Genomic DNA, 26256 nt, shown 5'->3' with positions numbered 1-26256 from the left:
CTGTAAAATAGAATGGAAATTTTTAGAAACATTTTATAGTTGTGGCATTCTGTGGCTTAGATACCCAACTGATAAATATCAAACTCTTCTCTGTTGCATTACTGCCTTGTTTCATTCAGTTGTACTATTATAATGCCTGAACTTGTTAGCTACAGGCAATCCACCTCCTCTCTTTGTGAGTGTTGCTTAAATATGTTTGATACATGAAATGTTTTTGGAAAATTGCAACAAGACAAGAAGGAATGTTATGCAGATGGAGTTTTGATGATTTTGAAATATAGCTTAAACTGAATAGCTCAAGATGTGCAGTCATATTAAATCAATGCTGAAAAGTTACAACTCTAATAAATTGTATTTATGCTAATGGTTGAGTCTGATTTACTGCAGCCATTAAAAGTGAAGAATAGGGGCAATAGTCTCCTTAGAACTGCCATTTTCTCTATTTTCTATTTTATTCTTCTACAGTTCCACAAAATGTGCCAACTCCCTCAAGAGCTCGCAGTATAAATGGTTACAGCATTGAGGTCACCTGGGACAAACCAGCTGGGGTCATAGGTGTAATTGAGAAGTACATTTTGAAAGCATATGAAGCGGATGGTCCCACTGTACCTATCACCAGTGCTGAGCTTGCTGATGCTGGAATGCTCACAGGTAAATGTTGTTAAGTACCATTTTTTAGGCATATCTAATATCACAGGATGCTTATCCCTCCTTTTGTTGATCTATAAAATACTGCTTGTCTGTTTTTGTGTATACACAGCATAGATAACGCTTGGAAAGATAATTATTTGTGTCAGCATCCCTGTAGCGATTTACTGATTTCAAAGAACAATAGAAATTAAGATTCAGCACAAATACTAAAAAGCAATTCCCAAACTATTTATGATCTGGGGGAAAAACACTTTTTTTGTTTGCTTGTATTTGCTTAATATATGTGATTTTTTTTAACCCCTTTCGTATTGTTCCATCCATTTCACCTAATTTATTCTGTGGGTCCCATATGATACTGTTTGACCTGATGTATGAAAGCACTTGATATAGATGCCTAAATTTGATCATATAAACCTAACTGACTTAAGTGGGAAGTATCATAAATTGGTGTTAATCAGATGCTGTGGTTGATGCCACTGGGATGTGGAGGTAGGCTATTGTGGAATTAAGAAATTTGTGGCTTTGTGTTTATAAGGTGAGAATGTTATAGAGAAAATTTTGGGACATTTCTTCCTGCCAGGATAGCATGGATCTGGCTTTCTGTTCTCTGTGAACAAACTGCCTTTTCTGGCTGCTACAAAGTTCCCTGGGAAGGACGTGCGTTATAGACAGGAATCTGGATTATGTTATGTGATGACTAAATGGGGCAATAGTGCAGAACAATAAATTCATTTTTATGATCTCTAATATCAATTCTGTAATTCATAACAATTCAAAAAGTGGTAATGACGCAATGCTCTAAGTTAGTACTTCGGTTTGGCTCAGGTTTGGGCAGTACAACAGTCTTGGAAAGTGTGTTAACCCTCAGGCAGTGTGTTATTTCCTGAAGTCCAGGTAATAGTTTTTACATAAGTATGTATGGTTTGTGATGTTTCTCTGTCATAACCTATGTACATTTTCAAGGGAAAAATTGCACATATTTTATTTTCTTTGGTTTGAAATATTTTTACTATTTGTGAGTAGTGACCTTTCCAGAACTGCATGGGCTTTCTATCCTTACTGGGATTTCTTTAATGACCTTGTTGATTTCAACATTCCTTATATTTATCTATGCTACAAGACAATATAGACTATACTGGTAGAAACTAAAGACGGAGGCATATGGATTAGGAAACTTGCTCATAGCTCATGGTCAGAACCAAAATGTTGTTTAACTTGTTTGGCATTGTGCTATCATTGTCTGTCAGGGTTATGAAAATGTCTGCACCAGGCTGGACAGGTAAGAGGTTATCTGCCTGCAGCTTAGAGGAGGTAGAAGAAGCAACATAGCTTTACATTAAATGAAGACAGTAAATGGATCCTTGTTCTTTAGCCTATTACAGCAGATAGAATCATAGAATCATCAAGATTGAAAGAGACCTTGTTGTAGGTTAAGAAGGAAGTGAGTTTTTTGGGAGGTTGTGGTCAAACCAATCAGTGCTTGGATTTGAATATTGCCACCTGGTTTGGCCACTGAAGGTATAGACCGCCTCTGAGAACACAGGGGGTTAAAATCTTAGAACTCCCAGGAACACTCTCTCTCTTGGTCTTGGTCAGTGAAGGAGGTCAGAGCTCCCCTGCCCAGCTGGGGCTGGCTGGGGGAGGGAAGCCATGCGGGTGAGGTAGGCTGGAGCCTTGGGCAGAGGATGGGGTGAAGGGTTTGCAAGATGGAAGGGTGGAAGAGCTCTGAGAAGTATCAGGCCCCCCCCACTACCCCCCTGGAGAGAGATAGAGAGAGAGAGCCAGTGCCTGTGCTGCCTTGATGTTTGGTACCGTGCTGGCAGCACGGCCATCCAGAAGTGGGGGATGCGGCACTGGGAACCGGCCTCCATGAGAGTTCTGGGCAGACAGAGGTGAAGATTTTAACCCCTTTCTAGAATAATGGAGACCTTACAAATAGTGATCCTCCTGAATCTGAATGAGGAGAGAGAGGTGAAGCAGGAGGAAATGAACAAGTGTGACGTTGGTGCACGTGAGGAATGTCAGAAGAGTCGAGAAGAATCCTAGGTGGGAGGAGATGATGGGGTGGCCTTGGGCTGGACTCTTTTCTTGTGTAGCCGTGGGCAGACCCGTGTTTTTCCTGTGACGCAGAGACTGCATTTAGGGGGAGGCAATGCCTTGAAGCCAAAGAGAGAGTGGTGAAGCAGTGTCATGAACGGAGACGGCTGAGGGGGGTGTGGGATGCCCTCTGTCTTCAGTGGAGAGGAAGATCTCTGTTCACGAGGCCCCTCGACCCCAGGGGATAAATTCGGGGGGGACTGGTGTCCCGAAGCTGAGACTGCTGCTTTTTAGAACTGCTTGGAGCATCCTTAAAAAGAAAACCCTAAAAGCAGTCCTGGTCCATGTGCAGTGGTGAGAGCACTGGACATGGAGGGAAGAAGTCATGAGGGCAAACGTTCTCCGAGCAGTGCCACAAGTGACATGGATACACAAGAGGTTTCAGTTGTGTTTCTGGGGGAAGCCTGGGGTGCAAGGGGGGATTCCTCTCTCCCTGATGGACTTGAGAGTTGATTATTTGAGGGGTGATGATGGACTTAAAGCTGATTATTTGAGAGATGGTGACAGGGTGGAAATCTAAGGTGTTATTTCATGCTGTGGAAGAAGTGGGGGGAGGAGGAGGAATGTATTTGGAGGGTTTTCATTCTTAGTGCTGTGTCTGTTCCTTTTTAGATATTGTAATTAATAAAGTTTGTTTCCTTTACTCCTAAGTTGGAGCCTGCTTTGCTCTGTTCATGATCACATCTCACAGAAGCCACTAAGGAAAGTATATTTTCATGGAGGCACTGGCATTGTGCCAGCCTCAAACCATGACATACCTTTACATTAAATGAAGACAGTAAATGGATCCTTGTTCTTTAGCCTATTACAGCAGATAGAATCATAGCATCATCAAGGTTGAAAGAGACCTGTAATATCATCAAGGCTCATCATGAACCCAACACCACCACAGTAACCCCTAAACCACTAAACCACATCACCTATCACCAGATCCAGACATCTCTTAAGCACTTCCAGGGATGGTCTCTGGGCAGCCCATTCCAATGCCTGTCCACCCAAACAGTGTAACTTGTTTCTAATACCTAATCTGAATCTCCCTTTTCTCAGTTTGAAGCCATTTCCTCTTGTCCTCTCACTGTAGGCACAGAAAAAGAGACTGTTCCCCCACCTCATTACAACCTCCTGTCAGGGAGTTGTAGAGAGCTGTCAAATAATGCAAAATAAAATTATGGAATCATAGAATACCATTATTAAGTTGTTTGTCCTAGAGCCAGTTCTCATAAGCCCTAGAAAAACACTTAATACACCCAAGGATAGCTCAGCTACACTTTGGGGGCATAAAATAAGCAGGATGGCTTCTGCTGTGGTGTTAGAAACAAAAAAGGTTTAATAAAGGCAAAATAACAAACAGAAAAACTCGAGCCAGGTACAGAGGTCTGCCCCTGGTAGAAACACTTCACACAAAAGCCCCTCTTCTCTTTTGTTCTGTTCTTTTCTACTTGATTGATCAGGCGGGACTTTTTGGCTTCTATCCAATTAGGTGTTCTCTGGTGTTTGGTGAAGTCCCTGAGGCCCTATGAGGTGGCTTTCCACCTAACAGTTGAGAGAAGCTTCTGGGCTTCTTTCCTTTTTTGGGGGACAAAGGTTAGTTTTTGCCGCTCTGTCATTAGGGGGCGCATTCCTACATACCATATTGAAAGGGAGCTCAATAATCATCTGATCCAATCTTTCTTGGCAAAAGCACAGTCTAGACAAGATGGCCCAGCAGCCTTTCCAGCTGTATCTTAAAGTGTCCAGACCTGGGGAATCCAGCACTTCCTGGGAACATTATTCCAGTGGCTGATTGTGCTCATTGTGAAATTTTTTGTCTTGTGTCCAATTGTAGTCTCTCCAGGAGAAACTTGTGCCCATAAAAAATGGTTTTTTCCATGTGACTCATTGTAAAAAGGGAGACTCCATCTTTCTTGTAGCCACACTTTTGATACTGGAACATCGTGGTAAGATCTCTACTGATCCTTCTTTTCTCAAGGCTGAACAAACCCAATTTTCTCAGTCTTTCCTTATTTGACAGGCTACCCAATCCTTTGACCATCTTTGTCACCCTTCTCTCGACTCTCTCCAGCCTGTCCACATCTTTTTTGCACAGCAGGGATCAAAAATGAACACAATGCTCTGTGTGTGGCCTGACAAGAACTAAGTAGAGGGGAATAATGACTTCTTTATCTTTGCTGGAGATGTCCTTGTTGATGCAACCCAGCGTCCTGTTGACTTTGTTTGCCACAGCAGCACACTGGCCACTCATATGACCCAAAGAATGTAAGAATGTCTGTATTTAAATATTGATCTATGTGTCAGATTATGACCCTTAGATGAGCTCAGCTGGTTGGAGCATGGTGCTAATAACACCAATGTTGTGGGATCAATCTCTGTACAGGCCTTTCACCTGAGAGTTGGACTCCATGAGTCTTGTGGGTCTCTTCCAACTCAGAATATTCTGTGATTCTCTAGATGCTCAGGAAGAAAGTGTAAGAAATGTGCTAAGCATAGAATAAATCTTCCTGTTAGTGCAAATTCACCTGGTTGGTTGTGGGGTTCTTCTGCTGAAAGCTGCATCTGGACCATCCTGCCTAATGGTTTATGGTAGAATTGTCTTTATTTTTCAATGCATTTGTTCTTTCTTTTTCTGTAACTGCTGTAATTATTCCAGTTCAGTTTTGTGTGTTTAAGATGTGCTTCCTCTTGTTATTTATAACTCCTGTCCAGTAGTTTAGTTATGTATTTTCCAGTTTTGACATTGTATGAAATATATAATTCATGTCCTCATGGTGAGGTCAGAGCTGAGACAGGTGTAAATTAAATCACAAATCCAAAGTCATTTTACTTCAGTTTATTGATTTCAGTGAAGACTACACAGGTGAGCAAGTCAGTGGATATTGAGAACTAGTTACCCACAAATATGAGACTCCAAGGAGACAGTGTATCTTTCCCCCATGAATTATCTTTTCTGATTAATCAAAAGTTAATATAAACATAGAACCCCACAGAAGGTGCTGTCTTTGCTTACTTGTCAGTTTGCTCTGAATGAAAAGTTTTGCTTGTTCTCTCCCTAATTTCAGGGACATTTCTTTAGAAATTCTTTTGTTGCAATCAATGAGAAAATGCTGCAGTAACTCAAACAGCCAGGCTTGCTAATGCAACAGCAGAAAGGCACCACAGCTCTCTGTGGGGGTCATTGATGAAGAATCTATGGTATTTTTCCATGCCCTCCTTGAAATTTTCATTCCCTGGCAAGACTAGCCACTGCTTATCTGCTGCTTGAAATGTATCTGAGGGCACTGACAACCCTCTGTCTTATTTTTTTCCTTGCAGCTTTTTAGGCCCATCTGTTATGTTTTGGTTTATACTTACACTGTAGATTCTTTTGAACAATGACACTAGGGTCCTGAGTCATAACTGGAGCACAGTAACAAAAAGTTAAGAGCATTACCCATTTCTCAGAAGGCTGTACTGAGTGTGTCACATTCAGAAGAACCTCTTGTACCCTTGTCAAGAAGAAGAAAAACTGAGCTAAATATTAAAAGTAAAATAGGTCTTTAAATGACTATAATCCCACAGTCTCAGAGGCCTGTTTCTGACTCCTCAGGAAGCAAAATCCTTCAAAATCTGACCCTTGTAATCTTCCAAAATGTCAAACTGTTTTTTCATTTTCATCCAAGAAAGGAATATTCATCAGATTTAAATCCTTTAAATGAGGTGTTGAACCAGGAGTTTATTGGATAAGGTGATATATTTCAACGTAGTGTTCAGTATCTGTATTCTAGTATGAGAGTATAAAGTTAGAGTTTTTGGGATTTGAAAAGTACCATGCTTGCCCATCTTACCTTCAGAGAAGCATGTAATAACACTGATGCAAAGTAATACAGGAAGTACAGAGTCACCGCACGTAAGAATTTTTTTCCTAAAGGCTGGATTGCTTTCTTCTGCATTCTGGTGCATCCCACCTGCTGACACCAAAATTTGGAATATAAGTTAGAATCAGTATTGAAACAAATGTAAGAAGCTTTAGAACACACTGTTTCAGTGTGGTCTGTGATCAGCTTTTGCTTCTACTTTCCTTTGGAATCCATAATATCACAGGGTCATTTGGGTTGGAAGGATTATCTAGTCCATTGCCTCACCTCAAGCAAGGTTGACTGGAGCAGGTTTCCCAGAAACACATCCAGTTGACTTTTAAATATCTCCGTAAATGGAGACACTTCTCTATGCGAAGTCTGTTCCAGGTTTGGTCACCCTTGCAGTAAAAAGCGATTTCCTGTGTTCAGTTGGAATTTATTTTTCTCCCCTGGGAAGTGGTCGCAACACCAAACCTGCCTGAGTTCAAGAAGCGTTTGGACTCTCAGATACATGGTGTTATTCTTGGGGTTGTCCTATGCAGAGGCAGGAGTTGGACTCAGCAATCACAGAATCATTTAGGTTGGAAAAGACCTCTAAGATCATCATGACCCATGATCCTTGTGGGTCCCTTCCAGCCCAGGATATTCTCTGATACTGTGATTCGTGTATTTCAATTTGTGTCCATTGACTCTTGTCCTGTTGCTGGGCACTACTTAGAATAGTCTGGCTGCTGCTTTGTTCCCTCCCATAAGGTATTCATACATTTTGATAGATCACCCTGAGCCTTGTCTTTCCTGAGATGATCAGTCCCAGCTCTCTCACTCTCTCTCAGAAGACATGTGCTCCAGTTTTTTTACCATCTTAGTGGCCCTTTTTGTATTATCCAGACTTGCTAAGGGTGCAAACTTCCCTCATCATCAAAGTCATTGATAAAGGTATTGAACAGTATCCCAGAACCCTGGGATACACCCCACCTGTCTTGCCTCTGTATTTTGTGCCACTGATCACAATCCTCTGGCGCTTCTCTTGTCAAGCACGTGCAAAATCCCCATTTTATGATTCAGATTTCTCTCACTGTAGAACTCAGGAGATTGACCAGGCTCTAAACTGTGGGCTCTAATGATACATACAAATAATAATTAAATAAAATGTTCTGAAAAATAATTCACACACAGTTGGTATTTACTCCTCTTAAAGGAGTAAAGTTGGTATTTACTCCTCTTAAAGGTTTGTCTTTCAAGTTTGTATGATTTTGCAGTTCATCCCACCTCTGTCATTGTTGCAACAGGCAAGGGCTGATACTGTGGCTGCACACGTGGTGATGAGAAAATTGTGGTTGACAGCTGCCATTCCCTCCTTCCTGTGACATGTGTTTGTAATTACTTTTCACCTTATAGTCTTTTATGCTCGGCAGATGAATATCTCAGGAAAAGTTAATTTAACGATTTAATATGGTTAATCAAAGTCTCTGAGCTGTGCTGTGGTTTTGAAAGCTCTCTAGTGGGAGAGTCTCTCAGAAGAGGAGACAGGGCCACCTGCCAGTGACAGATCAGCCAGGGCTGGACAGTGGGGCCATAGCGCTGGGGGAAGCTTGCTGCCAGCCTTGCAAATGCCCATGCTCTGGCAAATGCTGTCAGCTGAGAGATTGTCCCTCTCAGGGAAAGCTCTGCCAGTCCCCTGCCAAAGCAGCCTGTGGCTTTGAGACTGGCCTCTGCACCCTGACTGGACCCTCTGATGGGATTCGGGTGTCTCTGTCTGAGATGGATATTAAAAAATGTGGTTTCTCTCAGGCTTATTTCATCTGTGTGGGATGAAATGAGCAGTTTACCACCAATGGAGAGTTTGTTGTGTGAAGCTGTTGATGAATTGCTTGGGCAATACTGTCATGCACTTGAAATTACTAGAAAGCTCTTGGTTTGCACAAATATTTTACACTCAAAGCATTCCTCTACCACAGTTAATGAGATTTTTAAAATTTATTGAAAGGGATTATTGTAAACCAACTAAGATAAATGTATGTAGGGCCAGAGCACTATGAGGACTCCCAAATCCCTGCTCCAAGCTGAGACAAATTTCTAAATTTGTAGAACTTCTTATATAAGTAAGAATGTTTGGCTGGGGCAGCTACTGCAACAAGGGGTAGCTGATAGATCTGTCTGTGCCCATTAGGTTTCTGTGAGTTGTCAAGTGGTGCTTGAGCTCCTCGTGACTCTAAGTCAGAGTGGCATAATGTAGGTTCCCTTCTCCTTTCATTTAGCTGGCTTTAGTAGACTAGTGGCATATTTTTCAATATATGAATTTTAAAACAAATTATATTAATATTCTACAGTATTAAGATTCAGACTTGATTGAGTTTAGACCTAAATGAAGCTTGTTTACAGTCCAATGCTGTTGTATAAATTTATTTCTACAAAATGTAAGTTGTGTGATTAAATAAATCTGAGCATTTTATCAAAATTACATCAACTCTTAGATACATACCCATATTTTTAGTAATAAAAAGTTAATTTCTTAATGTTTTTCAGGCTAGAAAGGATTATTATGTTTTTATAGACATTAAAAATCTGCAAAAAAAGTAAACAGTATCTCTTTGTTTCTCTACAAACTTTTAAAGATAATCGTACTGCAGAAAATAAGCAATGATTAAGTTATTTGGAATGATTGAGGGTTAAACAGTGATAGATATTACACAGCCAGTACTCTCCGTGGTTAATTAACTCTTGGTGCAAAATTGCACTGTTCAGTTAAGGTTTTCTGCAAACTGAAGCAGCTGGAGAGTTCCCTTTGCTATGGGGAATGGAACAGGTTTCCTTGAACCACTGCAAACTGAATTGCATCTGCAAAGACAGTGGAACTTGTCTATAGTTTCTTATGAAGTGTTTCTGTTCGGAAAAAAAGGGTCTTTCAAGCCATCTAAATGCAATAATTAAAGTAAAACTTTTTTTTGTTCTTGTAAGCCATAGAGTTGAAATAAGTACCCTCATGTTGAGTAGTTCTTCATTTTATGACTCATACTATACTTAGTTAGAAGATGCTTTAAAAATGCAGGTGTTTGTGACAGATTGATGTGCACAGGCTTTAGGTTCAGAATTGCATATGTGGAAGACACATGTACTTAAACAGTTTTTGCTACAATCTGTCAGAAACAAAGTCAATTGAGGACTTCCTTTTCTGATCAGTGGACTGTGATTAAGTGTACTGTGGCAATGATGCATCTCAACACACAAGTGACTTTGTTGGACAGATGCTGTATAACCTCAGGCACTCAAGTTAGCTAAATAATCTGGATTTGGGGTGGAGAGATTTGGTAATTTTTGTTTTTAAAGCTTAGACAAGAATTAAGGTAAATCTAAAGGTCAAGTGTTGTTTCAATTGCAGTAGGTGTATTTCAAAATAGGTCCTCATTAAATAGGACGTTAGGGAGGAAACAATGAAAAAATCTGGCAAAGAAAAGTCCCTTTGGCAAAATGATGCACTCAGTTTTTATGAACAGAATATTAGCCCTCATACTGTAGTGGTAAGCCTTTTTTTTTTATGAGAACTACTAGTTTTCCACTCAAAATATGCCACAATGCTGTGGAATATGGCTGTGTTGTCTAAATGTATGATAACTCCCTTTGAGAGGTAGTGGACAATAGAAATATCTGCCTTATGGAGAAGTGAAGGGGAAAAAAGCTGCATATGCAATATTCTTATATACTGTATGCATTAGAAAATTGAATGGAGTGGACCTAAATATGCAACTACCTCTGACTAGCCCACACACCCATTTTACCATAAATTAATTGTTGAACCCTTTGCTATTGCCCAAGTTGTAATCCCTTCACTGCGAGAATTAACCTAGCATTTTCTCTCTTACACAACTCTAAGCCTTGACTTTCAATATTGCAAATAATTAAAGACCATTTAAATAAAAGTATAGACAATTAAATACTAGTTTTGCATATAAAGTGGGCTTAATGTTCTAGGTGTGATTCCAGATCACTCTTTTAGACTGTTAACTTTACATTCATATTTAACAAATTACATTATTCAGTTTCATGGGGTCACTGTGTCAAAATGTCTGTGTTAGAACTTTAATTTACTTCCAAAAGTTCTTTGGGCAGATAGGAGTGGTGTGTTAAAATGATTTAGCATCTCCACTTCCCCATGTGGATTTTAAGGCTTCGAATGTAGTCTGTGATGTAAATTTTGACTTTAGGTGGATTCAGCTGTTCTGTACTGGCAGACTGAATGTGTGGGACCCATATCCCAAATGTGTGAGGCTGACCCTCTTCTTAAATATTGATGATGTCTCTAATCCTATCTCCTGATCAAAGTGACAATTTATCCACCTCTGTCCTGTTAGCATTAATAGAATGCATGCAAGTGTGGCCAAATTTTGCTTTGTTAGCACCCCATCTTGGAAAGCCTGATGGACTCTTATCAGATCAGCAATTATTGGGTATAGACAAGAGATGCCAGTCTGAGAGTGTGATAATTGAGGAGTTAGGGAAAGTTTTTTTAAAGCTGTCAGCCAACTTCATTGGATCATAGGCTATTTTTTACTGCAAAATTTATTTTGCGGTTCTTTAAATTAATTCATGTGTATCAGTGATGATCTTTGTTGTGGGACTGCTGACTTTGTATTTCAGCATAGTCAGGTGCTGAGTGTAAATTTCATCGACTGACTGAAAGTGCAGGGGAAATGAGTGGGTAATGAGAGCAGAGCAGCCAGTTCTTTAATTGAATTAAAAGCTGGGTGACACCAATGCAGACACCTGTCCAATTACAGACAGGCCAAGGTGTTTACCATTGCTGTACAAGCGATTTGAAGATGACAGAAATCTTTCCGCCCACAGATTAACATAATGAAGGAGAACAGATTATAGTGGATGCTGGCCAAACAGATAGGATGGCAGCTGAGAAAAAAGTAGTTTGCTGAAGTATGTAAATAAAATCTGTGCATTTTCTATTGCCTACCTATGCACATCTGTTTCTTTGTCGAAAAAAAATTGTGCAGGAGTACATGTGAAGGAAAAAAACATTAATTAGGAAATGAATAAAATATTTTTTAAGTTGCTGCCTTCACTGAATGAATTTTTTAAACAAAAACCTCCTGTAGCAAAAGGGTTTATTTGTTTGCCTTTTTTTTTTCCATGCAAATTCTCTCAGCCATTCACAAACCTACCTATGCAACGGGAAGTCTGTTGTGCTACAGGTGCTTCATATAAAAACTCCCTGCTTCGTCAAAAGTAAACCAAACAGTCCAATCCAAACCTTCTACATGTCCTGGCGTCTTTTTGGATATATCTGGTATTGTACAGCTCTCAGTGCTTGAAGCCATTGGTATCCCTAAAGGATGTCTTCCATGAAATGTCTTCCAGGAGGAAATGCAAGGAGCATTAATTCACTGCTTCATAAGAAACAAATGCTACAAATGCAGAAAGTGCAAATAAAACTAAATTGCTTCCTAAAGCACCACAGAGTGAATAGAGAGATGGTGTATATAAGATGCCATACTCCTCTTGACCAGGAACTTGCAACTGTCACAGTTAGAGGATTTGGTTCCAAGTTGTATTTGTTTGTGGAGGTAATTCCCAAAGCACCTTTTATAGTTTCCTGGGTTTAACCCTCTATGATCTGGAAATAAGTGGAAATACTCTCTTGCGTAAAAAAGATGGTGTTTTGACTAATGGAATTTCTGTGATGCACAATTTTGTGTAGCTTCCAATACTTTACAGGCATAGTAATGCCTAAAGGGGGGGCCATACAAGAAAAGGAATTTCTTGCAAGGGAATGTAGTGAAAGGACAAAGGGTATTGTGTTGTGATACGGCACAAAATGATGACACAGACACTGCTGCTCTCGAGGGGAACAAAAAGGAAGAAGAAGAGCTTTATTTTCTGACTCCAACATTTATAGTTTTCCAAAGGTGACAGTGGATTGGAGGGTGACAGTGCCACCTCTCCAATGCCACTGGACAGACCAAGGGTCTATCAATTCTCTCCACCTCCATGAAAGAATGCAAAACATAGGTTATTTACAGAACTGTGTGTGAGAAAGTTTGTTGAAAGAATGCAAACATCAGAAGGCTTAACAAAGTCTTACAAAATCAGGGCGACAGTATTGTCTTTAATCTGAAAGAGTTTAGGTTTAGATTAGATATCGGGAAGAAATTTTTTACTGTGGGCATGGTGAGGCAGTGGCACAGGTTGCCAGAGAAGTTGTTCAGGTCCCATCCCTGGGACATGCACAAGTGTTCAAGGTCAGGCTGAATGGGACTCTGAGCAACCTGGTGAGAAGTCTCCCTACCCAGGGGGCTGGAACCAGATGATCTTTATGGTCCCTTTCAACTCATACCATTTTATGAAAACTTTATTTCCTATTTTCTATCTTTTTGATGACTCCTAAAAATATTCTGTCCATCACAGAAAAATTACAGGGACATTTCTTTGGTAGTGACCGACGCAGCATTTTTCTCTCCTGTCACACTTAGATTGGATGTCAGTACAGGTCTTCACTGTGGATTTGCAAAATCAAAACTATAATCAGAGCAAGAAGATGCTGGTCAACTGGTTTTATTTTAACAATACTCTGATGTAAAAGTGATTACTTTTTCTGCATATCTACGAGTAGAAGTGCACCCCAGGGAATTCAAATAGAAAGATCATTGCTATTCCAACCTTTGAAATTTTTGATTGATTACAAGAAAAAGCATTAATGTTACTAATTCAGTGGAAGCTAATCTCGTATTTTCCATGTGAACACACCTTTTACTAAACACAATATAAACTTGTACAGACTGATGGTTCTACTCAGAAAACAATAATTTGTGCTGTAGCTGTTAACTTCCAACATAAAATTCTCCATGACCTTTTTGTGATTATAAAGGACTTATGAGGGGAAAAAATATTTTTTTAAGAAACACACTTATGTTGCATTCTGTTAGTGTAGTAATGCAGTGAAGAGCAATAGTAAGGACTAATTTTGTCTTTATAACTGTGTACATGTAATGCTGAGGCGATTTTCAGACTTCTTGTACTGTGGGACAATTGGCCAGAAGTTCTTTGACATACTGTTTTGAAATAACATAGTTTGCTATAAATTTTATTTTTTTAATGAAACACCACATCAATTTTGTAGAGCTGTGACAGTCGAAGTGAGAACATGGTTTGAAATAAAACTTGGCATGAATTTGCCTTCTTTTAATTACTTCCGTATTTAGATTTTATATTACTTTGTTGTTGGACTTACTTTGAAGTGGGAACTGCCGATGTTTCTTAAAATGACTCTAAACTAAATTTTCCCCCTTGTAATCCTTCTGTATATATATATAGTTCAAAATGTTGCAAAACTTCCTGAAGTGGTAAGCAGTGGTTACTATTTGATATAACACGGAGCTGATTGATATGTGAGAATTTAGTAACTTCTCTTCTCTAACATAAGCAGGACCTGAAATAGAATAAGGCCCCAGATTTTTCTTCTTGTAAACCCTTGGGTACTGTGTCACCTGAATTATATTACTGTTGTTATTGTAGCAAATGTGTGGTCTATATGCTGCTACTGAATGGAAGACAAGTGGGATGTTTCATAAAAAGAGATGAATAGGGACATTGTTGGAGAGGACTCATTAAAAAAACTTGTTCTGGGAGACAATGAAAATTCCTTGGAAAAAACAAAATTAATAACTGAAAAAATTTTGAGGCAGAGATTAAGGAAAAAAACCTCCTATATTGTCACATTAAAATATACACCTTTGTTTTGATGTAGTATCTGTTTCAGTGACCATGACTAAAGAAACACAGGTGCATATTTATTACTTAAAATGAAGTAAAATATAATTTGCTTTTAAATTATTTTGTAAAATTTAAGTAATGGATAGGAGGTACGAAGCCTTAAATAATTTTTCTTTTCCACCTGTAACAGTGGGAGCCCATAGTACAAAAGTTTATTTTCCCTCTGCATACGTCTGCATGCAGTCAGTCTGTACACTGCACATGCATAACACCTTGTTTTCTTGTATTGCAGGCATATTGAGGGGCTTGCATCCCTTCACAAACTATGCTGTAACCCTAACTGCTTGCACTTTGGCTGGCTGTACTGAGAGCTTGCATGCATTGAACATCTCCACTCCACAAGAAGGTAAAGTAATTTCAAAGGTCTTGACTTCCACATTTCAGTCATGAATAATAAAACAGGAGAAGAGCTAAACGCTGCAAAGCCATTTGCTGGAAAACCCCAACCTAATTTGATGACAAAGTGCATTGCCAGACCATAATTGCTCCATTTTTTGGGGGGTGCGAAAATGAATCAAACTCCATACCCTTTAATGACATGCATCTTTAATAGCTGTAATGCAGATTAATGGGCTTTTTAATTGCTGTTACATTGTTCATGCAAGAGCCTTGTCATTAATATGAAGCATCTGAAAGATTAATGAAAGCTTCCTCATTTTACTATGGCTCAGAAGTAAATCTAGAGACAGTCTGACTAAAAAGAATTGATTGTATGGCACAGTATGAAATTGAGAATCAAACGGTTGATTTCCATGGTTTCTTTTAACCACTAAACACCAGCAATAGGCAACAATTATTTCAGTGTGATGAAACTGCCAAATGCCGATTGAGTTATTTATTAATTGCTGTTCAGATTTTCCCTTTTTTTTCCTAAACACTTTTACGTGTTGTTGTGCTCAAACTTAAAGGGTGTGAGTGTAAATTAAGGCATCCTATGCTTACATTAAGAGAAGGGGCACAAAGAAAGAAAAAATGCATTCAGTTCTGACTTTAGAGTCTGGGCTGATATGTATTGCACATCAATTACTAGAACAAATGCCCCAAAAATATCGGCGACATATCTAACTTCATTCTCAATTAAACATAAAGTTCACATCTCCTGGTTCTGTCATTCTAAAGCCATACTAATCCAGTTAAAATAATCAGTTACTCCAAATCTACACCAGTAGAATAATGAAGACTTTGACATGTATTTATTAGACAGTAGTTAATCTTCCATGATGTAAAGTAGTTTTCAAAATTCCCTCCCTCCCACAGGTCTTTGTTTTATATTCTCATGTAAACTAGGTTGTAATACTGTACCAAAAAAGAAACTAAAATTTTGGCATGAAGTCATGTGAATTATAGCCATAATAATTAAAAGGATGCTGAAGTGTTTAACTGCTGCCAAAGCAGGTTGTTGTGCAAGGTGTTGTCGTGATGGGGACAGTGCTGAAGATTGCAGTATAACATTGCTAGAACAGAGTTTTGGCATGACCATGTTAGTAACTGCCAGCAGCACCAATCAACCCAAAATCCATTTATTACCTCTTGGATGCTCAAGATAAACTGACTGAGATTGTCTGGTGTCATTGTCCATTAAAGGGTGCAGCCTCTGACAGCCAAATACTTAATGGACCCTGTGATATAAAAATGAAACACATTATTTCAATATTTGTGTATTTCTGCTGTGACATAGCAATTAAAAATAAATTGTTTATGTCCTATTTTCTCAGCTTAGTGAATAAAGCAGAAATCTTTACCTGTCATAATTGAATGGTTCAGGCAAGAGTAGATTTTTTTTTTTTTCCCCAGAGATTGAATAAAGCCATGGGGAACATGTGTTTTAGCCCTCAGAAGAATTGAACAAAAAGTCAGTGTGTAGAATTTCTATTTTTGGACGCTCTTTTTGCATGCTCTTAGTAACAATAAATTGGTGATACAGAAGACAGACACCATATCACACCCTCCAGCTATCCCTGTTTCCCTATTGAAACATTCATTACTTTATATTGTTTTCACATTGCCAGGCACTGCTAGTTATTGTTTTAAATTGCTAGCACAGAGCTTGTAAATTACAAGATATTTCTCCCAGACTAAGGCCTCAGCTCTGCTCCCCTTGCAGTGTTCACTGGGATTCCTTGTACTTCTAATGTATAACTCATTGGAACAGTGAAAGAACTTGACTCTTAAATTATTATCCATTGCTAACTTCCAGTATATTATATACATAAAATCTACATTCAACAAACATTACTAAGTGTATTGAATTATGAAAAGTTTGAAACAAGAGGTAGTGCCTGAGAACGCATCACCTGCATTGGTGATTGGAATGATTGCTTTGTAGTTAGGAATAAAAACCATGAAAGAAGAGAAAATAATCTGTATTTAAAAAAGGACTGCACTAAAATCTTGTACCTCTCACCTTGATTGGTGTTACCAAGCTGGAAAAATAAAATTATGGAAGCATAATTATTCTCCTAAAAGCAAAGAGTATATTGCTGTCTTTCATAGAATTCTGTTTGGCTAGAAATCCTCACATAATATAGGAGACTACTCAAAATTCTAGTATGATGCAGATATAAAATCTTTTCTGAAATTTCAGCTTTGCCAAAAATCCTTCTGGTAATAGCTTCTCATTGAAATTCTTTATTATTTGCAGAAAGACAACATAGTATAACTTTATACATTTTTTCACCAGCCCCTGAAGAAGTGCAACCACCCACAGCAATATCTTTTCCCACATTCCTGCTGATGAGTTGGAGTCCACCCAAAACACCAAATGGTATTATTACCCAATATACTTTATATATGAATGGGATACCAATTTACTCTGGAAATGGAACTAAATATGTTATAAAAGGTGAGTTCTCTGCTAGGTAACATGTCAGACGTGTATCTCATGGTTGCAATGAACAATTGCATGATTGACCCTTCTTATTTCAGAGGAAAGAGAAACAATTCTAAAATTGGCTGGATGCACTTTAAACCCTGTTGGGATTAATATTTTAAAGCATCTTACTCTTTGTTGGGACTCATAGAAATTAACACCACCATGGATGGTGTAGTTAAATCTTGTGCTTCTTTCATGGGATCTGAGTCATGTTTTTAATGGTTTTATAACGTTTTGATCTCATACCATCCAGCTCTCAAAGCAAGTAAACTGCCAACTGTTGAAGAAATTATATACAGTTTTAATAGTTTTTCTTACTGTTCCTTAAATATTCTTATTCAGAGAGATACCACGTTGCTTACGTGAATAACCTCTAATTAATTTATTAAAAATATAAACAAAGAATATGTTTTCTTCTGATAATAGTTGTGCCATGTGCCAATAGCCAAATTATATAAATACTCTTAAACTGTTACACTGAACTTAAGTTCCCATTGCTTAGCAATACAGTGAAGTATGGTAATCTGACTCTCTATTTTAATGTAATTGATATAATTTACCAAATTACCCAAATTACTTGTTCAGACATTATGCAAACAACAACAAAAATAATAATAAGAAGAAACCAAACCAAAACAAGAAAAATTCCAACAACAACAACAAAAACCAAACAAAAACCCCCAAACAACCAAAAAAAGCAAAAAGAAAACATGGAGCTAAAAGTGCCATGCCACAGCATAAACACTATTGTGGACACATCAGAATTTGTATATCTTGGCAGGTACAAGAGGAAATGAAACATTTTATATTGGACAGTTCAGGGGGAAAAGGGTACCCCGGCCCTACTTTGTTTTTAATGTAAGGCCTTAAAATTCAAAGCCATTTCTGCATCTTGAGTCAGTATAAAACATATTTAAAAATTAATATAGTTCAAATTTCTTTGCCTTGCACAGGCCATAAGGTAGTGGTGTGGTGGGTCAGTTTTGACACTGAAAAATGAATCCAGTTAGAGAACCTCCTGAAGGCTGTTGATGATTGCTATAATAAATAGTGCACACTTTTAAGTCAAACTTTTTCATTCTGTATTCAAAGGTAATGGATTTTTGGTAACCATAGTAACCTTAGTGTATTTCTGGATAAATACATGAAGTATATACATTCTGGTTTTATTTTTGAATATAAACTACCACATTATGTATTACTAATAATATGAAAAATAGGATATAGGTTAGCATAATGACAGCTCAAACTAGTGTGCATTTTTCTTCTGCAAAAAATAAATATTTATCAAAAGTGTAGGTTCAATTAATTTCTCCCCAATCTCCCCAGTTTTCTGATATTCTTGCAGCCCCATTTATCTTTTTTTTGCAAGATATCCATTAATCTCTCATTGCCATATCATAGCACTGTTCTTAAAATTTTTGAAGTGCAAATAGTTGTGCTTCCAATCTTACTAAAATCATTACTGAAATTTCATCATAGGTCCATCATTTAACCAAAATGTTCCTCTGCAACCTGGTTATAAATGGGCAAGTGATATAAAACATTTGAAGAAATGTTCACCGTTATGTTGGTTGGTTGGTATAGATTCATGTCTGTTTGCAGTCTGAATTATAGCCAAAATGAATGGTTATTGATATAAATTATGGTCAAGTAACTTCTGTAATTCTTCTTTGAAAATATAGAAAAGCATAAGGCTTCTACCCTTAAATCTTGAGTCATATGTTAGAATACATTCAGCTGAAATAGTCAGACGAAATCTCATCTGGTTCATCAGTTTCCTATGTTGCTTTTATGTTGAAGTTATTTATTTGTATTTTACTAGAAATTTTTATCTTTTTGATCCTATTGAACATTTCCTGACTTTGGATTCAATTAACCTAAGGCATGGATCTAAAGAAAACACAAAACCCTAACTTATTCAAAAGAGAAGGCTGGATCAGATTATGTTATCATAAGCCACAAGACCCACTCTTTTATATGTGGTGTGGAGATCAGTCTGTTTACTTTGGTTCCATTTTTTTGTAGCTGCCAGTTTCTCCTTCTGCCTGAGGGAGAAATGGCAGTGTGAGCCAGCAGGCTAGGATTTGGGTTACTAGAAATCCCAATCCTTTTGAATCAGGTTTATTCAAGATCGTGCTTAGATTTACATGTATCTTTAATTTGACCTGATTTTCCTTCCTTTCAGAACCCAAAATTTTCCACTTTGTAGGCTAGATTTAAAAGCAGTATAACATAATCTTCTTTTTTACTTCCCCAAGGGCTACAGTTTTGGTATTTGGAGCTTTTGGTTTTGGAGTATTGTGTTTTACATGTCTTGGCTTTTTCTGTATAATCCTTTTGTTTTCAGCATTTATGCTAGTGGTGTTGCTGACTTATTGCAACAAAATATATACTGTTGACCCTAAACAGAGAGGCAAAGTTCATTGTCTCCGACATCTGCTTCCTATTTACTCACCAAAATAATTTCCCTCATTTAGGAACTATATGACTTAGTTCCTGGCCAGTAGTCAGGAACCAGAAAGGTTCCTGTCTAGTGGCCAGGATACCAGTCAGTATACCAGAAAGCCATAGATTCTTTCTGTGTTTTTGAAGTGCTGTATCTATTGAAATGTGATGGTTTTCTAAACCTTTCTTTTTAAGAAGGCATAAATTCTGTTTAAAAATTAGTACTACACTGACTTTCATTTCAAACGTTGGAAATTGCAATCAGTTTAGGCTAATCAATCCATAACTTGAGGAGGGATATGTTTTCTCAACACCATAATGGCAAATATATTATTAGATTAATTTCTGATCTTGACAGTTGTTGAGGGCTTGAAATACTCATTGATTTTCATGGAAATTCAAGTGTTTGTTTCCTCTAGGGGGCTGAGCTGTAATTAAAAAGGAAACCCTTTAAAAGCACATATGGCAAATGTACACTTTACCACATTGAAAAAGGAGACCCATTAGGCATCCATCATCCATTAGTGCCTTTAAATATTTCCCCCATAATGACAAATTTGGTTTCTGTGTTGTAAGTAATAAAACACTGAAAGGAGCCAGCCCCTCTACCACAACACCTGTATTAACTGTCTGCCTGTGATTTTTCTGCCTCCCACCTTTATTCATTTGCTTTATGTGGTGTATGTTTACTTGCTCATGCAATCTGGTTTATATTTCACATTCTATATTCCAATGAAAGCCTAATCTCTCCAAGGGATGAGCCCGGAGGAAATAGTCCCAGATTGGAGGTTTAACTTCAGCTGTGTGAATCCATGTATTTATTGCTGTATTTATGCTTTCAGTTGCTCTGTGTGTGAGTGCAGAAGCTCCTGTAACCAAGACCATCATCTGCAGCTCAGGAGAGTAGTTGCAATGGGGTTCTGCTCCCCAGACCTTCGGACCTTATATTCTGTAGATGACTAGCAGCTGTGAGGAGCTGGAGAAGCTTGTACAGTTGTCTTCAGAGCTCTTAACATATTGATCTTAAAAAGGCTTTTTATTTTTTGGAAAATTTGAGCTGGTTTTCCCTGGCAACAGGAAACTATTCTTCTCATTCAAACACTCACAGTCAAAAACCAAAGTTTCTACTTTGAAACATGGATAAGTCTTAATGTAATCATTTTAAAGTTATTTTTTAATTTATGCAAGGTATCTCTTCTTGTCTTCTCTTGTGTTTAAATTGGTCTCAGAAATTTCCTACCTGCCTTAGATGAAAGGGGCAACAAGGTGGATTTTATCCTGAAAAGTACTAGACTTTAGTGGTCGGAGCTGGTGGTGCCAATACCACCAGCAGAAGGGTGGTCTAATATGTGCAGAATGTTGTAGCATAAGCAGAGATGATCAGATGTCACCCAAGCACTCAGTTTGTTTGGGTTTTTTTTGGGAAATGTTATTGACGTGAAGAAACTTTAGAAAAAAGGTTGGAGCAAAATGTTCCTGTATTCTTAAAAGCTGAACATTTGATAGGCTGAGGAATGGTGTTCATTGTCTAACATGTTTACAAAGGGAAATTACTTTGTGGATACATTAGAAAACAAAACAAGACAAAAGCGTATGAATCTATCTTTGCTCTGAGCTTGGCATTGAGGATGTATGTCTGCATTTTCTGCAGCACTAGGTACTTGACAATGTTAAAAAATCATGTTCATATAATTTTCCTAGCAGAATCTAATGGTTCTCATCATGAATCTTTAAAATGAAGATATTCTTATTAAGACTCAGCTGTATGAAACTTATTTTTCTCTGCCAACCTGAAAGAAGTGTTTCCAGTTTTTCAGGAAAGAAATCATGTCACCTATGTTACAAGGGCAGACCCTCAACGGAGTTAAATGAGTACAGAGTTATCCTAAATTGCATGTCCAGGAGTTTATAAAAAAATGTGACAGAGTACTTTGTACCAGGTTTGTGAGCAAAATATTAAGGAGAGCCTTGGAAAAGGTGAGAAAGAGGTGTCTTCACAATTTTTTTCCCCTAAGAGCATGAGCTAAGTTTTAGCTTATTCAAATTGTTATTTGACCTGATTGTGGAAAGGCTGATCTCACAAAACCAGGTTAGAATGGCAGCCTTGTTTTATTGCAAGGAAGAGACAGATGTTTGACACCTGTTCAGTCAGGCCTTAACATATTTGAACGTAAAAAACTGGAGAATCCCAAGTTAGTACCTGTATATTTTATGTTGCTCTAAACCAGTAGTGATTACAGTATGCATCATGCACACCCATGTGCAATCACTACATTTTACAGAAAAATTGGCAAAGTTTTTGGTCCTTTATGCCCCAGGAATGCTATTGCTTGTTTTAAATGAGAGTTCATGATAATAAAAGCAGAATCTATCATAATATCAGTATTGCACTGGTTGCCAAGTGAAACAATTTGAGCAAGAAAATCCACAGAGTTGCATGTAGAAGATAATTACAGTAAGATGTATCACTGCAAGAGGCTGAACCACTCAGAAGAAAATCCTTATCTTATTTTTAGGTTCTTTTGGTTGCTTTTCACAGTTTTCAGCTATAGCCATGTTTAAGAACAACAGTTTCTAACCCTAAGGATTTGCCTTCCTTCGTTTTAGGTCCTGCTCAAGGATGACAGGCAGCTTTTGCCTTAAAGGACAAACAATAGAGAAATTCTGTAGTCCTCTGGTATGAGTTTATTTTCCATCTTCCAGGTGGCAGTGAAATACTTATAACTACTAAATGTAATCAGTCTGTTCTTTCACTACAGGTTTTTGAAAGAGTTGTTTGCTGTCAAATACAATGTTAGTGCTGGATTTATAGTTATTATAACCCTGAATGTCACAATTCCTCATTTTTTTGTGAAACAGATTTCTTTAGTGCCATGGTGACCAATAAAAGTCAGTCTTCTCTTCTTTGCAGTTAGAATTGGTTATCTGAAACATCTTGCACGTGACCCAATGAGACGTGGCCCAGTGTCTCACCCTTATTTTAGGGTCTTGCACTACTGTGCAACAGTGCCAGGCCGAAACCTTGCAACATATGCAGCTGGTAAGTCATACGGGATGGCTTTTGAGAATGCCTGCTGCTCTAGGCTTTATTCTGACCCTGGCATGCATTTAAGTGAACATCTAGAGGTGCACCTGGCACTAGAGGGCAGGGTACGCCAGCCTTACAGGAGAAGCTGCCTTCCTCTGAAAGTTCTAGGCTTGTAAGAAGGCACATTTGATACACCTGAAGTGGCAACACTGACATTGCCGGTGACCGGTGCTGTCGTAATTAATTCCACAGACCCAGAATGCAGATTCAGCAAGCACGAAACCAAAGGGCAAATGGGCTGTCTGAGCCCGGTGTTCCGCTATTTCAAACTCAGACAGAGAGATCTGGTGCGCTCGTTGGACTTAATAATACACATCTGGGGAATTTAGAGGGGAGGGGGGCAGGGGAAGGGTAAAAGCATTATGTTTATTTGTAGCAGCTCTGCTGTATCATTTTCTATTGCAGTGCATTAGTGCAGTGTTAAATAAAATCTGCTTATTTAAAATCCTTTTAAATAGTGTTTAAATATTTCCTGCTGATACAATCTGCTAAAGTAGTTATCCTTGCTGCAGATTTCAGTTAACCTTGTCGCAGATATTAAGCCTGAAGCTACACAGACTTTTAGGGACCTTGATTATAGAGAAAAACCTAATGGTGTCATTATAAAACCACAGCTGGACAAGCTTCTGGAGTCCTTGTCCTTTGATCAGATTTGGGTAACACAGCAAGCCAGGAGAGGACTCACGCTAACCCTGCTGGAACTGCTGAGCTCTCAGGTTACTTGAGTACCACTTTCTAAAAATTAAAATGCAACACAAATTATAAAATGAGAGTGACCGGGACCTTCCAATCTTCTGCATGTACCAAAGTGAACTGGAGCAAAATAGCTTCTCCAGAGCTAATAGCTGTAGAACAGGGAGAGTGTTTATTCTATCCTTTCCCTTCTGGCACATAAGAATTATTTTGGCTATGGGCTCTGTTTTCTAAACAAAGAGAAGAAAAGCATTGATTTCCTGGCTTGTCTAAATTCCATTATAAGAAATTAAGCCCCTAAAAATGTAAAACTCGCAGATTTTTTTTTTTCTGTGATAGTACTTCAAAATATTTGCCAGAATTAGGCATCTGTTAATCTGTTAAATCTGTTAAATTCTTGTAACATTGTGTGTGTGAACCTCTCTTGGGTAAACTGGCCAATTCTTGTCTGCTTTGCTCTTGGATTTTTCTGAAGGGCTAATCTATTTCTCTGCATTTTGTCTTTAGTCAGTAAGAGCTTCACATCAAGTGTCATAGTTTGTCTTTCTGAGATGTTGTCTCATGGTGACCACTTTTTGTTGCTGAATATAATGAGAACTCTTTAAGATTTGCAAGAACTAGGATATGCTTTCTTGGCCATGTTGTGCTCTTAGCCTGAAGTACTTTTTGTGGGATCTTATTTTTAGCAGTATGCCCGGTAATTATGGTTTGCCTGAAGCTGGTAAAACAAAATGGTGGCTTCTGTTCAAGTTTTAATTTTTCTGATAAAATGGACGCATAGGCTTATTGTTTAAAACAAGTTTTCATCCAGTCACAATTTCATTAAGTGCTTTAGAAAACATCAGAAAAAGTGCAAGGTTTTGTGTTGGAATTATAAATAATGTATTGATAGGTCAAGAAAAGATTTTTTTTTTTTTTTTGCCAGGATCATTCTGAGATACTTGGTAAATGATTTGTGCTTAGTTTCAGGTAATGCCGGACTCAGGTAAATAAAGACATGACACCTCTTGCACAGATGGACTAAGCCCAAACTTGCTGCTTCTGCTTGAATCTCTAGGTATCCATTTATAAGGACACACCTCACTTAGCCATAACTTAATAGGCTTGGATAGAGTGGGACAGCCTTCTTCATATTTCCAGCTGCATAATGAAACTTCTCTCTGAGCTTTTCCTTATGCCCTAGAAAAGATACTCATAGTTCTCCTTATTAATTTAGGAACATTTGGTCTCCTGAACTGCTAAACAGTTGATGAATATTTAATTTGAAATAGATATTTTATTCCATGCTTCTGCATTACAAAGTGTGTTGGTTTGTCAGCTGTGATAATTCGACAGAGCAGTGCATGTATTCTTCATTGGCTAGACACAGACCCTTCTCTCTGTACCTGGTGTATCCCAACATTCTTTTAACCTTGGCATATTGATAAATTGTGACAATGTACAGGCAAGTAAGACCACAGCAGAACTTCTAGGTGGGTCTCCCCTTTCCTTTGCTTTTACTAAATCCATGACCACGAGGGTCATTTATCATTACTGAAATATTTTCTGCACATTATTCATTGAAAAAAACCAGAAAGCTGTAAGGAGACAAATTTATGGAACGGGCAATCCTTGATTCTTGCACGTGTTTCGGACTTACAATTTCAATAAGTCTGAGAAACTTCCTTAGAACTTCCATTTCTAAGATACTTCACCAATTAATGTAAGTCCAGACTTTTCTGAATGTTTCCCATCTTGCACAAGTCTTGTCTTGTGTGTGAATAAGACTGTGTGTTATCAGACCATAAAATAGTTGGATGTAAGTTTGATTTCAAAAAATATTTGGTGGTTTGTACAATTGGAGTATTCATGTATTTTCAAAATCTCCTCTTAAGTTATGTGGAAGCATATGAAAGGAAAGGATCTTGTCCCAAAAACCATGGGAGGCATTCTAGGATACTTCCTTTCCTGTTATCACTGCCAGCGATGTAATTTAGGCTTCTACACTGATTGCTTAAATTGTTTACATAAAGCTTAATAGCCTTTTTTAGCCAGAACTGAACTCCATCATGCTTTTCACTAGTCTTCCATGGAATATGTTTTTTTATGATGACTTATTTCTGATTGAAGCATTTTACATAGATTGTAGTTGGGCTCTGAAAAGTGGTGGGGATTTTCCTCTTTTTCTTTCTTTCATTTCCATGATTTTTATTGTATAAATAGAGTGACACGTTAAAGCGATGGGTTACCAGGAAATTAACTAGTGGGAAAGAATATTCAAGTGAACATAAAGCAAAAGATGTAAGAAGAGCTTCAGATTAGTGTGCTTCAAGTGGGTGATAAACATTGTTATTTCTGTGTTGGCTGCTTTGGACATGCGAGGTTCCATGATTACAGAGGTACATTTAAGAAATGTTTACAGTCTGCATATCTTGATGATTTTTTTTTTTTTTTTTTGCATGTCTGGGTATGTGTATGGCTACATAAGGTTGTTCAGAAGTGACTACAGAATCTGGTTTATTAGGATGTTCTGGATCCTTGTGTCTCACCTATCCAGGATCATTGTCTAGACAGGGGGAGTTCACGCAAAGGATGCATAAATGACATTTTCAGTCCATTCTAGGAGAAATGCCAAAAATTAAGGAAATCATCAATAATAGAAAGTTACCCATGTTGATGCTGTATGTCAGTAGCTTCCTTTTGAAAGCTGAATTTCATATCAACTTCAGCTTAAGAGCTATTTATGATCACTTAATTTTAATAGTGCTAGTAATTTTTTGTTCTGATCAAGGAACAAAAATTGAATCCAATTGACA

At 38.0% G+C, this 26256-nt stretch overlaps 1 protein-coding gene across 1 annotated transcript in view; it reads left to right on the top strand.

Annotated features, from left to right (window-relative positions):
- The window catches only part of USH2A (usherin), a 372299-nt gene that overhangs the window by 147747 nt on the left and 198296 nt on the right, over positions 1-26256 (top strand). The window contains exons 29-31 of the mRNA XM_041426677.1: positions 466-651; positions 14593-14706; positions 17041-17202. Coding sequence (XP_041282611.1) covers positions 466-651; positions 14593-14706; positions 17041-17202 — 462 coding nt within the window. The remainder of the gene's footprint in view (positions 1-465; positions 652-14592; positions 14707-17040; positions 17203-26256) is intronic.

Source organism: Onychostruthus taczanowskii, unplaced genomic scaffold (genome assembly GCF_017590055.1).
Source record: "Onychostruthus taczanowskii isolate IOZ18803 unplaced genomic scaffold, ASM1759005v1 scaffold93, whole genome shotgun sequence".
Taxonomy (NCBI): domain Eukaryota; kingdom Metazoa; phylum Chordata; class Aves; order Passeriformes; family Passeridae; genus Onychostruthus; species Onychostruthus taczanowskii.
The sequence above is the reverse complement of the archived record's forward strand: the minus strand, read 5'-3'. Positions and strand labels throughout refer to the sequence as shown.